The sequence below is a fragment of the Euprymna scolopes genome, chromosome 41, assembly GCF_053919585.1.
Source record: "Euprymna scolopes isolate OS-2025 chromosome 41, ASM5391958v1, whole genome shotgun sequence".
NCBI classification, from domain to species: domain Eukaryota; kingdom Metazoa; phylum Mollusca; class Cephalopoda; order Sepiida; family Sepiolidae; genus Euprymna; species Euprymna scolopes.
Window position 1 is genome coordinate 73,588,085 of NC_136522.1, and position 13,229 is coordinate 73,601,313.

Sequence of the window (13,229 nt, forward strand, 5' to 3'; positions counted from 1 at the left end):
AGATGTAAATCCAATGAAACTTGTGTGATTATTAAAGAGTGCTCAATGCGGAACAGAGCTGATATATAGTTTGTTTATTATACAGAGTGGGACAGAGCAACTTGCTTATTTGGAATATCAATTAAAACAAAAAAGCAAGTTGCTCTGTCCCACCCGGTACAGATATTATTGGTTACATATGTGCATATGAGGGGCGTACAATAAGTAATGCCCCTGACCCACTTCCAGTTGTCTGATCTAGCTGAAATTTTGCATGTGCAATGATTTATATCTCTATAGGTTATGTGGCAAATTACAGCTCTGAACTAATTGTGGTTTCTGATTTACAGGTGTTTGAACTGAGTCAGGTGTGAAATGGATCCTGTTGAATGTCGAGCAGTGATCCGGTTTTTGTATTTAAAAGGACGCACACCACAGGAGACTTTTGATGAAATGAAAGAAACTTATGGTGATAATGCCCCATCATATGACCTTGTAAAACGCTGGCATCATGAATTCAAACATGGCCGGAAGTTTGTGGAAACAGCTCCCAGACTTGGTCGTCTCCCTTCTGCCATTGATGAGGCATTTGTCCGTCAAGTTGAGGCTGCCATTTTGGAAGATCGGTGCATTACTCTTCACCAAATAGCCCAAGATGTCAAGATTAGTACATGGTCTGTGGAAACTATCTTTCATGACCATTTGCATATGCATAAGGTGTCTGGCAGATGGATTCCCAGGTTGCTCACACCATTCCAGAAGCGAGAACGCGTTGAGTGCTCGAGGATGAATTTGGAGATGTGCCAAGAAGATGAGTCAAAGTTTTTCAAAAGACTGATTACACAGGATGAAACCTGGGTCCATCACTATGATCCAGAGACCAAAGCCCAGTCAATGCAGTGGAAGCACTTGGACTCACCACCTCCAAAGAAAGCGAGGGTGCAGCCCGCTGCTGGCAAGGTCATGCTCACAGTCTTCTGGGACCAGGACGGCGTAGTGATGACAGATTTCCTGGCAAAGGGTACCACAATAACAGGAGCCTATTATGCTTCACTTTTGAGGAAATTAAGGGAAGCTATCAAGATCAAGAGGCGGGGCAAGATCAGCAAATATTTCACAACCTGATTTTTTTCGTTTTGTACATTCCAACTTTTTAGATCAACTAGTCTTGATCATTGGTCTCATCTTGAGTGTTATTTTCCCAACTTTTTTTCAGGTGTGTCTCGTGAAACTCAAGAATCTTTCTGTAGAACATGTGGTGTTACGTTAGCTTCTTAATTGAAAAAGTTGGAATGTGGACTTGTTGAGATGAAGCGAAAAGAAGCAAGTCTTTTAAACAATTACACGGAAAATAATTTGTTTAAAACAATGAAAATATTTCTAAAAAAAATAGTGCAGGACGTGTTTCTTTTCGCTTTGTCTTAACTATTGTACATTCCAACTTTTTAGATCAACTACAATGGAGGATGTCTGTTTATTATTTTGTCAGGAACAACCAGGTGTTTGCTAATTTAAAAAAAGTTTTTTATTTTTTTATTTTTCCCCCATTTCATTTGCATAATGGTAAATGTATTTACTAATGAACTGGGAGACAAGGGTTCAATCTTAAGTCTGCTCATACCAAAGCCTTCAAAAACTTGTATTTGATGACCACTTGCTAAACACGCAGCTTTCTATAAGGAAGGATCAAGAGTAAGTGGAGTAATCTTGGAAATAGTGGTGCTCTCTCCTAAATCTCATTGCAGCAGTTAATGAAAAGGAAGCCTTTGGATCGCCTTTGACTATAATCAGCAACATAAATTATTTTTTTATATATATTAATTTTGATGTCAATACATTAATACTGAATAAATTTCATAGAAAAGATAGTTACCATCTGTGACGTGAATCTCCGATATAATTGGATGATTTCTTTTTCAGAAATGTCAGAACCGAATTGAAGACCAGCAACTCACGTCCGACAATGTTCCAGTAATTGTAGATAAATGTATCAAATTCATCATGACGAATGGTAAGTAATAATTATCAAATTATTAATCCACATAGCCTAAGTGATTTTTAAGGCCAAAGTTTCTTTTTTTTTTTGTTACAAGGGAGTCACCACTTATCAAGTTCCAAAAGCCACTCAGGGATAAGGGTTAATGAATGTAAGGTTGTAGTGTAGCAATCGTTACTGGTCTAAGTTGGGTACAACTTGATTATTTAATTGGACGGTTCAACAAGAACTTGAAAGTTACCATACTGTAGTCGATTTAGGCACATAGAGTGGAGGGAAACTCTTGATAGTGGTTGTAGATAGTCCAATGTTTTTTGTGAAAGTTTGCCAAGGGGGGACCATCCAGCCATCCATAGCGGTGTGTCAACGTGATTGTACCATACATAAGGGGGGACCATAGCAACTGTATATTATGAATAAAATATTAGGACCAGTAACTTTTATTTTTTTGGTCCCAATCTGAAATACTCCTTTTTGAGAGATGGATTTTCCTAACATAATAATAATAAAAAAAACATCAGTGACCCTTTGAATTGATGACAGCAGAATACGCTTAAATACAAGATAAAATTGGCCATTTGATTAAACAGCTTTGTATAAAAATAAACTGCGATTATAATCATTTGATTAAACAGCTTTGTGTAAAAATAAACTGCAGTTAATCAACTAAGCTCCAACCCTTGTCCCATCGCTGTATCCCTGCGCCTTACAAGTATTTTAATGGAATGTACTATGGTGAACTGGTTGGGCGAGTTTGGTTTGTATTGTGTAGTAACTATAACTTTACTAATGTTTTGATTTCAATTAAAACATTGCACATGTCTGTGCATGAAAGGGGAGGTAATTCAAAGAGCGCATAAATCAAAACTAGACTTTTGTGGATCAATGAAAAATTGTTGAAGTATAAAAAAAGAATCAATTAAAACAAAAATGTAAAATGGTAACATACAGGCAAAGTGACGTCACAACTAGGGGGAAAAAAAGGTCTATGAGAAAGAGAATGATCGTGAGAGAGATGAGATAACATTCGAGATCCTGTAAGAGACATACCAATGAGGAAATAAATGTTGAAAAAGAACAAGTGGGTCAGAGTTATTTTCTATTCTTTGTTGGTTCCTGGACAAAATTACAAAATATTGTTTTTTTTGCTTTTTAAATTTATCAAACTGTGACTTTTATGCCTATTCTCTGTCAATAAAACTTATATATCTTCTCCTCAAAAAAAGGGACGCTCCAAATTGTGATGAAAATAGAAATTGGCACAGTCTAGAATGATTTCTCATTTACATACCGAGTATCAAAAAGATTTAATATATTATCAGAACAGATACTACACTTGTTTTATTTGGATTCATCGAACTACTTAAGTGTGATTTTCATAACATTTCAGTCAATTGTAAAAAGTGATATCCTCCTGAAGGTTAAAGGTTCAATCCTTAGTACAGGTGACAAAAAGTACAATTGCGAATTACTTAGGACCTTATATCCAGTCATGGTTGATGGAATAGGACCATGCAACCCCTGTGAATTAAATAAACGATTCTGCTCGTAATTCCGTTCAAATTCCCACACCTGAAGGTTGGAGGTTACGTTTCGGCCGATGTCTTCAGCTGTATTTTGTCGAACTCTGGAATTTGGACGGGATTTAGAGCAGAACTCCTTATTTACTGCACGGGTGTAGCATGCTCCTGTTCCGTCAGCCATAACTGGATAGAGGTTCCAAATAATTCGCAATTGTATTTTTGAGGGTCGGCTGCACTGAAGCTTGGACTTTCAACTTTCAGGAGAATATCACTTTTACAATTGATTTTTCCAAATACTCTAACCATTGCACCACAGATCCTTGTGGACCGTTCTACTATGAATTTTGGGAACCGCATTTTTATTTCTAGTTGTAAATATCATTATTTATTACTAATTATTATTACTATATATATATATATATATATATATATATATATATAATTTAAAGGAGATTAGAATAATAGTCTAAAGAGCTAAGTGTATTTTAATGTAACAGTGAAATTACTAGTTTAATTAAAATACAGGAAATGCTTGTTGTAATTTAGATATATAATAAGCTCGATAGTTAAATGTCCTAGAGCTAATTCAATATTAAGTAAAGTGATTTTCAATTTAAAAATTAAAAAAAAATTTTTTAAATTTAAAAATCAAATTTTAATTAAATTAAAAATCAGTTTCATAAGAAGGAACAACAACAAAGTCAATTATCTGTACTTTGTTGTTGTTCCTTCTTATGAAACTGATTTTTAATTTAATTAAAATTTGATTTTTAAATTAAAAAATTTTTTTTTTAATTTTTAAATTGAAAATCACTTTACTTATATATATATAAAATAAAATAAAAATTACAATTAAATTTACCAAAATGATCCAAGATGGTAAAATTAAAGTATATTATAAATATTAAAGAATTAATATTTATTAAACTATCTCAGCCAGATGTAAAAGCTCGATAAAACCAAATAGGAAATAGAGCTTATAATATATATATATATATATATATATATATATATATATATATATATATACAAACACTTTCAATTTGTCTTTACATAAGCAGTAATGTGTTGCTACACAGTCATGAGCATGCTTATATTCATATAAAGCGTTGTTGCCTAACGAGGTCTCTAGTTACTAAATACTAGAAGACCGAAACATGCTCATGACTGTGTAGCAACAAATTGAAAGTGTAACTTGCTCTACTCTGGTATTGAGCACTCTTGAATTAACCTCGTTATATTTCACTAGTTACCTTTGAAAAATAGCAACCTCAAATTATATATTGTTAACTTATTACTGAATATAGGTTACTAGCAGGCCAGCCTGGCTTTGGTCAGCCCATATGTACTGTTCATAACTTTTGTGCCTATATATATATATATATATATATATATATATGTTTGACTCCTGTTCAGGTAACCTACATCTAAAATTTCAAGTGTTTAAACCCAAAATTTGCAAAGGAGTTTGGTAGAGTTTACAAAGGTCAACTCTTTCAACTTTGACCTTGGACCTCTTGGCAGCCAGATTTTTGCCCAAAAACTGATTAAAAAGCTTACTGCATGTCTGAATACCCTTTATATAAAATTTCTAATGTTTAGATCCAAAATTGGCTGAATAGTTTGCTAGAGACCGCAGAGGTCAAATCTTTTGAACTTTGACCCCTTGGCAGCCAATTTTTTGTCCAAAGCCCAATTAAAAAGCTTACCCCATGTCTGAATACACTTTATGTAAAGTTTCAAATATTTATACCAAAAATTGGCTGTGTAATTTGATAGCGACTGCAGAGATCAAATTTTTTTAAAACTTTGACCCCAATTTTAACCCCTTAACATTTATTGTTTTGGGCTCAAATCAAATTAAAAAGTTTGATCTATGTCCAAGGAATCTACATCTAAAATTTCAAGTGTTTAGAGCCAAAAATGCAAAATGGAATGTGATGATGATGATTCACTCTTGTTTTTGCCAGGTTTGTCTGAAGACGGCATTTACAGAAAAAATGGTGTGCAATCCCGAGTGACAGCATTGTTGGAAACTTTTGAGCGAGGTATTTTTTAAAAATTTATTTTTAATTTTTTTTGAACGAGGGGTTTTCTTTTTTTTAAATGATGTATTTTTTTTTCTTTTGAACGAGGTATTTTTTTGTTTGGACGAGGTATTTTTTTTTTTTAACGATGTGTTTTCTTTTTTTTTTTTTTTTTTTAAATGATGTATTTTTTTTTGTTTGGACGAGGTTTTTTTTGTTTTTTTTAACGAGGTGTTTTCTTTCTTTTTTCTTTTTTTTTTAAATGATGTATTTTTTTTTTTTTTGAGCGAGGTATTTTTTTGTTTGGACGAGGTATTTTTTTTTTTTTTTTAACGAGGTGTTTTCTTTCTTTTTTTAACGATGTATTTTTTTTTTTTTTTGAACAAGGTATTTTTTTTTTTTTTTGAACAAGGCGTTTTCTTTTTTTTTCTTTTTGAACAAGGTGTTTTTTTTTTTTTAAATGAGGTGTTTTAATTTATTTTTTTTTGAATGAGATATTTCTCTTTTTGAAACGAGGTATTTTTTGAAATGAGGTTTTTGGTATTTTCTTATGAGGTATTTTTTTTTTTTTTTTGTATTCCATTCTATTTATTGTTTGTTTTTTTCTATTTTTTGTTTTTTATTTATTTTTTATTGTTTATTTGTTTATATTTATTATTGTTTTTCCTGTCTTTATTTTTGTTTTTTTTTTAGTCTTTTTGTCCGACAGGTGGCACCCGGGGGGAAATAACTCGAAACTGGTTTTTAAAAAAATCGATGTCAGTAATAATAATTTAAAATAAAGGTGTTATTAATATAAATCAACTTTAAATAACAATCTTAAATAAAACACTTAAAACAATTCTCTTGCTATAAACGGTAACTAACATACAGCTATTTAGTAAAATCGATTTTCTTTAATGTAATATGCAAATGAGCTTACCTCCTATAGCATATATTTTGCAAGAATCATACTATATATAGAAATAAATGTCATAAAGTTTGTCCAAGTAAGTTAAAGGAAGTAGTGGACCTTTTGTATATATTAATCAAATTGTGAACAGACATACCAACAGGAATATAAATTAATATATATAGAAAAGTTGAGTGTTTTTTTTTTTTCTTGCTCTGACATTGATATTTAAAAATTAATAAAATAATGTATGGTTTCGTATTAGGTGATTAATTAGAAAACTATTAAGCTAAATTCTATCTATGCATAGTTTCTACGTTTTGTATAATTGCATAGAATTTAGGATGAAAACCTTCTAGCACAAGGTGGTATATATATACATTAGTGGCCTCATAAACAACTGAAGCAACAAAACTGAAGCTGGCTTGCAGGACACTATATATATATATATATATATATATATATACAAACACACACAAATATAGGCAAATTTGGTCATATTTTATTAGTTTGAAAATATAGGTTCTTTTTTACCAATTGTCATAAAAATTTAACCATGAAATAGTATTATAATCTTCAAAAAATGTGCAAATTTTTGTGTAATTTCGTTCCAGCAAACCAAAGATAGAAGCATTTCAATATTTAATTTGGCTACCAGTGTGTGTGTGTGTGTGTATATATATATATATATATATGTATATGTATATATTTAAAGGAGATTAGAACAATAGTCTAAAGAGCAGAGTGTATTTTAATGTAATAGTGAAATTACTAGTTTAATTATAATACAAGAAAAGAACAGTGTTCGTTGTAATTCAGATATATAATAAGCTCGATAGGCAAATATCATAGAGCTACTTTAATATTTAGTAATGTGATTGATTATTTAAAATTCAAATTAGAATTAAAAATTAAAAATCTGTTTCATAAGAAGGAACAACAACAAAGGCAATAATTTGCCTTTGTTGTTGTTCCTTCTTATGAAACAGATTTTTAATTCAAATTATCAATCACATTACTAAATATATATACACAACCTTTTTTAGCAATTTTATATGTTCCAAATCTCTGCGACTATTGATCAAAATTTAACAAATGAAGGCTCGGTGGAAAGGTAATGACCTGATTTGTGTAGTGAGCTATGTGACCTTTGCCCTAAAGGTCGCACATTAAGGGGATCATCCAGAGCCTATTTTTGAGCACATTTTTACACCCATAAAATGTTTCAATCATTTGTTTTCCTAGTTTTGCGTATGAGTTACAAAATATCTGATATTTGCCCAAAACCTTTGGCCTTGATGGTGGGAGACTAAAACTTGCTGCTATGGTTTCAAATGATCTGAAATAACAGCAAGGGGAGACTTGATTCTAAATATTTCTCATATGTTATATCTCCCTTCATTGGTTTTCTTACATAAAGTAAATTTGATAATTAGTTAAAAAATAACCTATATTTTCCAACCAATGATATACGGGAGGCGTGCAATAAGTAATGCCCCTGACCCACTTCCCATAGCAGTAGAGCAACGAAACTTAGCACAGTTATGAGTCTTTCTCTACATAGGAACCACCCAGAGTTAGGCATTTCTCCCATCGTTTGATGCAGCTCTGGAGACCGTTTTTGTAGAACACCCCAGATTGGTCCTCTAACCATGACGTGACTTAAGAAATCAAGGCTGCATCATCTGGGAAATGCTTTCCTTTCAAAAACAACTTCATGGCTGAGAAGAGGTGAAAGTCAGAGGGTGCAAGGTCAGGAGAGTAGGGTGACTGGGGTGTATTTTATAACCACATGCCCGTGCTTCTGATTTGGCAACATGCGAGTTGTGGACCAGAGCATTGTCCTGCAAGAGGAGGGTACCTTTGCTGATCTTGCCTCGCCTCTTGATTTTGATAGCTTCCCTTAATTTCCTCAAAAGTGAAGCATAATAGGCTCCTGTAATTGTGGTATCCTTTGCCAGGAAATCTGTTATCACTACGCCATCCTGGTCCCAGAAGACTGTGAGCATGACCTTGCCTTCTTTGGAGGTGGTGAGTCCAAGTGCTTCCACTGCATTGACTGGGCTTTGGTCTCTGGATCATAGTGATGGACCCAGGTTTCATCCTGTGTAATCAGTCTTTTGAAAAACTTTGACTCATCTTCTTGGCACATCTCCAAATTCATCCTCGAGCACTCAACGCGTTCTCGCTTCTGGAATGGTGTGAGCAACCTGGGAATCCATCTGCCAGACACCTTATGCATATGCAAATGGTCATGAATGATAGTTTCCACAGACCCTGTACTAATCTTGACATCTTGGGCTATTTGGCGAATAGTAATGTGCCGATCTTCCAAAATGGCAGCGTCAACTTGACGGACAGATGCTTCATCAATGGAAGAAGGGGGCGCGATCAGGTCTGGGAGCTGTTTCCACAAACTTCCGGCCATGTTTGAATTCACGATGCCAGCATTTTACAAGGTCATATGATGGGACATTATCACCATAAGTTTCTTTCATTTCATCAAAAGTCTCCTGTGGTGTGCGTCCTTTCAAATACAAAAACTGGATAACTGCTCGACATTCAACAGGCTCCATTTCACACCTGACTCAGTTCAAAACACCTGTAAAACAGAAACCACAATTAGTTCAGAGCTGTAATCTGCCACATAACCTGTAGAGATATAAATCATTGCACATGCAAAATTTCAGCTAGATCAGACAACTGGAAGTGGGTCAGGGGTATTACTTACTGCACACCACTTGTATGTCCAAATTTGCTTACATTTGTATATGCAGTGTCCTGGCAGGCCAGCTTTAATTTTGCTGCTTTGGGATGAATTTTGCTTAGTTTTTTTTTTGCTTGGTTGTCTCTCCTGTGGCCTTGCCAGGCCACTAATATATATATATATATATATATATATATATATATATATATATAATCATTCAAACACAGTGTTTGAATATATAGTTAAGTGGCAGTTTTAGTCATTTAGAACTGCCGTAAAGCTACAACACTCACTCATTTTTCAACCAAATTTCATACAATTTTTACAGTTTATAGATCACCTTCTCAACTATTTTGTGATAAATGTTTTTTCAATTTTCGTTAATTAAAACAAAAGTTATAAATTTTCTGGTGTTCAAAATTGTAAAAATTTGTAAGGAGATGAGTGATGCTTTCATGACTGGTTTCCATAGCAACCACGTCACTTCAATGACTACTGTTGCTACTAATTCACTAATGAAAGCATGAAAGGGAGATAATTGGGTGGATTTTATTCAAAGCAGACGAGTGCCGTACATTGTTATCGCATGTGTTTATGGAGGCAAAAAATAAGACTGGAATTAAACAAAGAACAAGTGAATTTATTGGAAGCCTGGAAAAATCATGGATTACAATAGAAAAATGCGAGCATGAAAAGAAATATAGCTAAGCTTAGCATGGAAAAGTAAAGAACTAGTTGTTAAAACTAGAAAAGAAAAGGACACAGTTTTCTACTAAAATATATAAGAAATTTATAACTTAAAATATTGCAGCATTAAGAATTTAAAAAAAAAAAAATTAATTTCTAACATCATATAATCAATTCAAATCTAATGTAAACAAATTCTTGTAGACCCATCCCCATAAATAATCAGTCTACCCAGTTTACACCATTAATGATTACTACACTACCACCTTACATTCATTAACCCTTATCCTCAAGTGGCCTTCAGGTCTTGATAAATGATGACTCCCAAGTTAAATAAAAGTTTGACTTGGTCAATAGCAGTTATGAAAGTTGGCTACTTTAATATATTTTCAAATTATTTTTCTATAAGTCTTTTTTTTACTTACAACTTTCTCCATGTAGGTAATGCTGAGTCGGGACAGCTAGCAGATGATTGAAGAAATTAATTTTGTTTTCTCGCATTTCGGGTGCTCAAGATGTCATTTTCAGTAGTGCTTTGCCGGAAGTTAGGAAGTATGTTAGTTGACTATAACCAAAGAACTTAAGTGTTATTTTCCATCATTTCAGATGCTCAAGATGTCCACTTGGTTGTGAAGAATTATAGTCTTCATGAGGTCACGAGTGCATTGAAAAAGTTCTTCCGAAACCTCGAAGACCCTCTGCTTACCAGGAACTTACATAAAGAATGGCTTATTGCTGCTTGTAAGTGCAACTCTATCCTAAAACAAGCATTTCTCTTAAAAAGTTCTTCATTTAACTGAGGTAAAATTGAGTTTTGTAAGTTTTTAGAAAATAATTGCCTCCCTTTTTTTTTTAGAAAATAATTGCCTCCCTTGTTTTTTTTTTAGAAAATAATTGCCTCCCTTGTTTTTTTTTTTTAGAAAATAATTGCCTCCTTTTTTTTTTTTTTTTTAGAAAATAATTGCTTCCCTTTTTTTTTTTTAACAAAACTCAATTTGTGCTAATTGATTTTGGAAAACTCATTAATGAAAAATTTTCTACTTTATCTTTTGTAATTTCGGGTTATGTTCATTACTATGTACGGCACAATCACATTGACACACCAGTTCTCACTAGATCACCGAAGTTAAGCAACATTGAGCCTGGCTAGTACCAGATGGGTGACCATTTGGGAAGGCGAGGCGCTGTATGTATCTTCTGGGAAGGTTGGACGTGGGTCCAGCACCCTCATCCTGTAAAAAAGAACTTCTCGCTACAAAAACATCTGCAAAAAGTTGTAGATGGCCTATGCTCCTCCAGGGGCTCAAGGGCTATGGGGGGTGGGATGTTCATTACTGCAACATGACAATTAAGTAGATAACACTAGTTTTACTTACAATACAATATATACGATGAGAAAGAACACAGGCCTATACACCCGAGATTACAGTCCATCAATACACGTCAGGTATTGAGCGACTCTGCAGATAACACTTCTTCCGACAGCTGGTTCCACACGTTCATCACACGTTTAGAGAAGAAGTGTACTTGAACAGACTCAGCTGCTTCCTTCCAATGCCATTGCTTATCCAAACACACGGATTTCCCACAGGTGCTACAATCTTGTTTCAAAGGAAACATCTTGACACTGTTCATGTATTCCCATGCAGATAGTTGCAATTCTATTTTTCAAATTTTGTTATAATGGAGAAGCGTCAAAAATCTTACATGATTTTTGGAATATGATCTTTTCGTTCTGTCACGAGTATGTATATCATAACACGACTATTCAGACAAATTTATCTTTAGTTGGCCTTTGACAACTAAATATTTTTGTTTACTAGCCAAAAAGAAAAGTTACTAGCCAAACCCACATGATTTTTAGAATATGACATCTTAGTTCTATGACGAGTATGTACATCATAAAGATTTTTTTTTTTGTGTGTGTGTGTGTGTGTGTTTTAATAAGTGTAATTCTAAATATACAACAAATTTTATGTTGATACTTAAAGGTATAAACATTCTAATTACTTCAGATATTTTTTAAACCGCCTTCGTTAAAAAAAAAAGTATATTGTTCTATTAAACTTTTACTGTTTAAATAATTTAACTTTGTTCGTTTTATTTAAAAAAAAGTTGAAAAGATATTTTTCATTCAGTAGTGAATGGAATACAATCGCCGAAAAATGAATGTTTCATTATTTCTAGTCGCCACGTTGAAAAATCACTCATAATTTTTATTTGGATCCATCAAAATAAAGCCCCATGCTGGGCCCATAACCTCTTGAGTTAAAAGCCATGTTTAGTTTCAGAACAGTTTCCAATAGTTGTTCTATACAAGTTCTGGAGCAATTCTGGTTTCCGATTGGTTGGCAGCAGAACGTGAATTAATTTAATTTGTCAGTTCCTAGCAGCATCATTTATAAATGGAATCTTCCAACTGTGAGGGACCATACCCTCATAACACAAAAATATTGCAACAAATGTTTCATTATTTCTAGTCGCTACTTTGAAAAATCACTCGCAAATGTGACTGTTTCACTCGCAATGTAGAGCCCTGCATAAGAATTTTTCTGTATTTTTTTTTATTGTAATAGTTATCTGAAAGTAAAGCTTAGTAATACTAGTTAAAAGCTTAGTAATACTAGTAAAAAGTTAAAAAAAAAAAAAAAAAAAAAAAATTAAATAAAAGAATTTCCTTATCTTTTTTTAAAAATTTCCTCATTTGCAGCTAAAGAAGATACGCAAATCAAACTCAAATTGTACAAATATTTGGTCGACAGTTTACCGAGCATCAATCGGAACACATTGAAAAGGATGGTAGTTCATCTCTGGAGGTGAGTTGATCATCAACTTCAAATTTTATCGTGAATGTGTTGTGTTTCGTCCTGAATTCCACACCATTTTCAATGTTTTCTTGGAAACTAATCTGAGGGTCGTTTCAAAAGTAAAGTCTCCTATTTTTTAGCTGAAAACTAAAACTCGTCTGAGCTTCAATTTATGATCCCCCTCCTTGCGAGACTTTCACAAAAAAACACTCATCTATTTGAAACCACTATCAATAATTCCCTCCACTCTTTATCTGTGCCTAAATCTAAACGTAGATTGCATGAACAAAGCTTCTTTCTTAGAACTACACGCATGTGAAACTCTCTTCCGTTTCCCTGCTTTCCAACTGACTACAATATAGTTGTCTTCAAGTCCAATGTAAACAAGTTCTTGATGAGCCGTCCCCTTAAGTAATCAAATTTACCAAATTTCCACGACTAACAATTACTACGATACCGTCCCATTGACTACCGTACACTCATTAACACTTATCCTTGAGTGGCCTCCGGTCCTTGATAAGTGGTTACTCCTTTGCAAAAAAAAAAAAGAAAAGCTATGAAGATGGGAATCGTACCATTAATACGGACCACCTTTTGTGTTCCAGAATTTA

General features: G+C 33.3%; 1 protein-coding gene across 3 annotated transcripts in view; it reads left to right on the forward strand.

The window, feature by feature from the left end:
- LOC145266631 (arf-GAP with Rho-GAP domain, ANK repeat and PH domain-containing protein 2-like) overlaps positions 1–13,229 on the forward strand; it is a 277,212-nt gene that overhangs the window by 228,648 nt on the left and 35,335 nt on the right. For all 3 annotated transcript variants that reach the window (XM_080122551.1, XM_080122552.1, XM_080122553.1), the window contains 4 exons: positions 1,900–1,990; positions 5,469–5,546; positions 10,418–10,552; positions 12,522–12,627. In XM_080122551.1, coding sequence (XP_079978677.1) covers positions 1,900–1,990; positions 5,469–5,546; positions 10,418–10,552; positions 12,522–12,627 — 410 coding nt within the window. The remainder of the gene's footprint in view (positions 1–1,899; positions 1,991–5,468; positions 5,547–10,417; positions 10,553–12,521; positions 12,628–13,229) is intronic.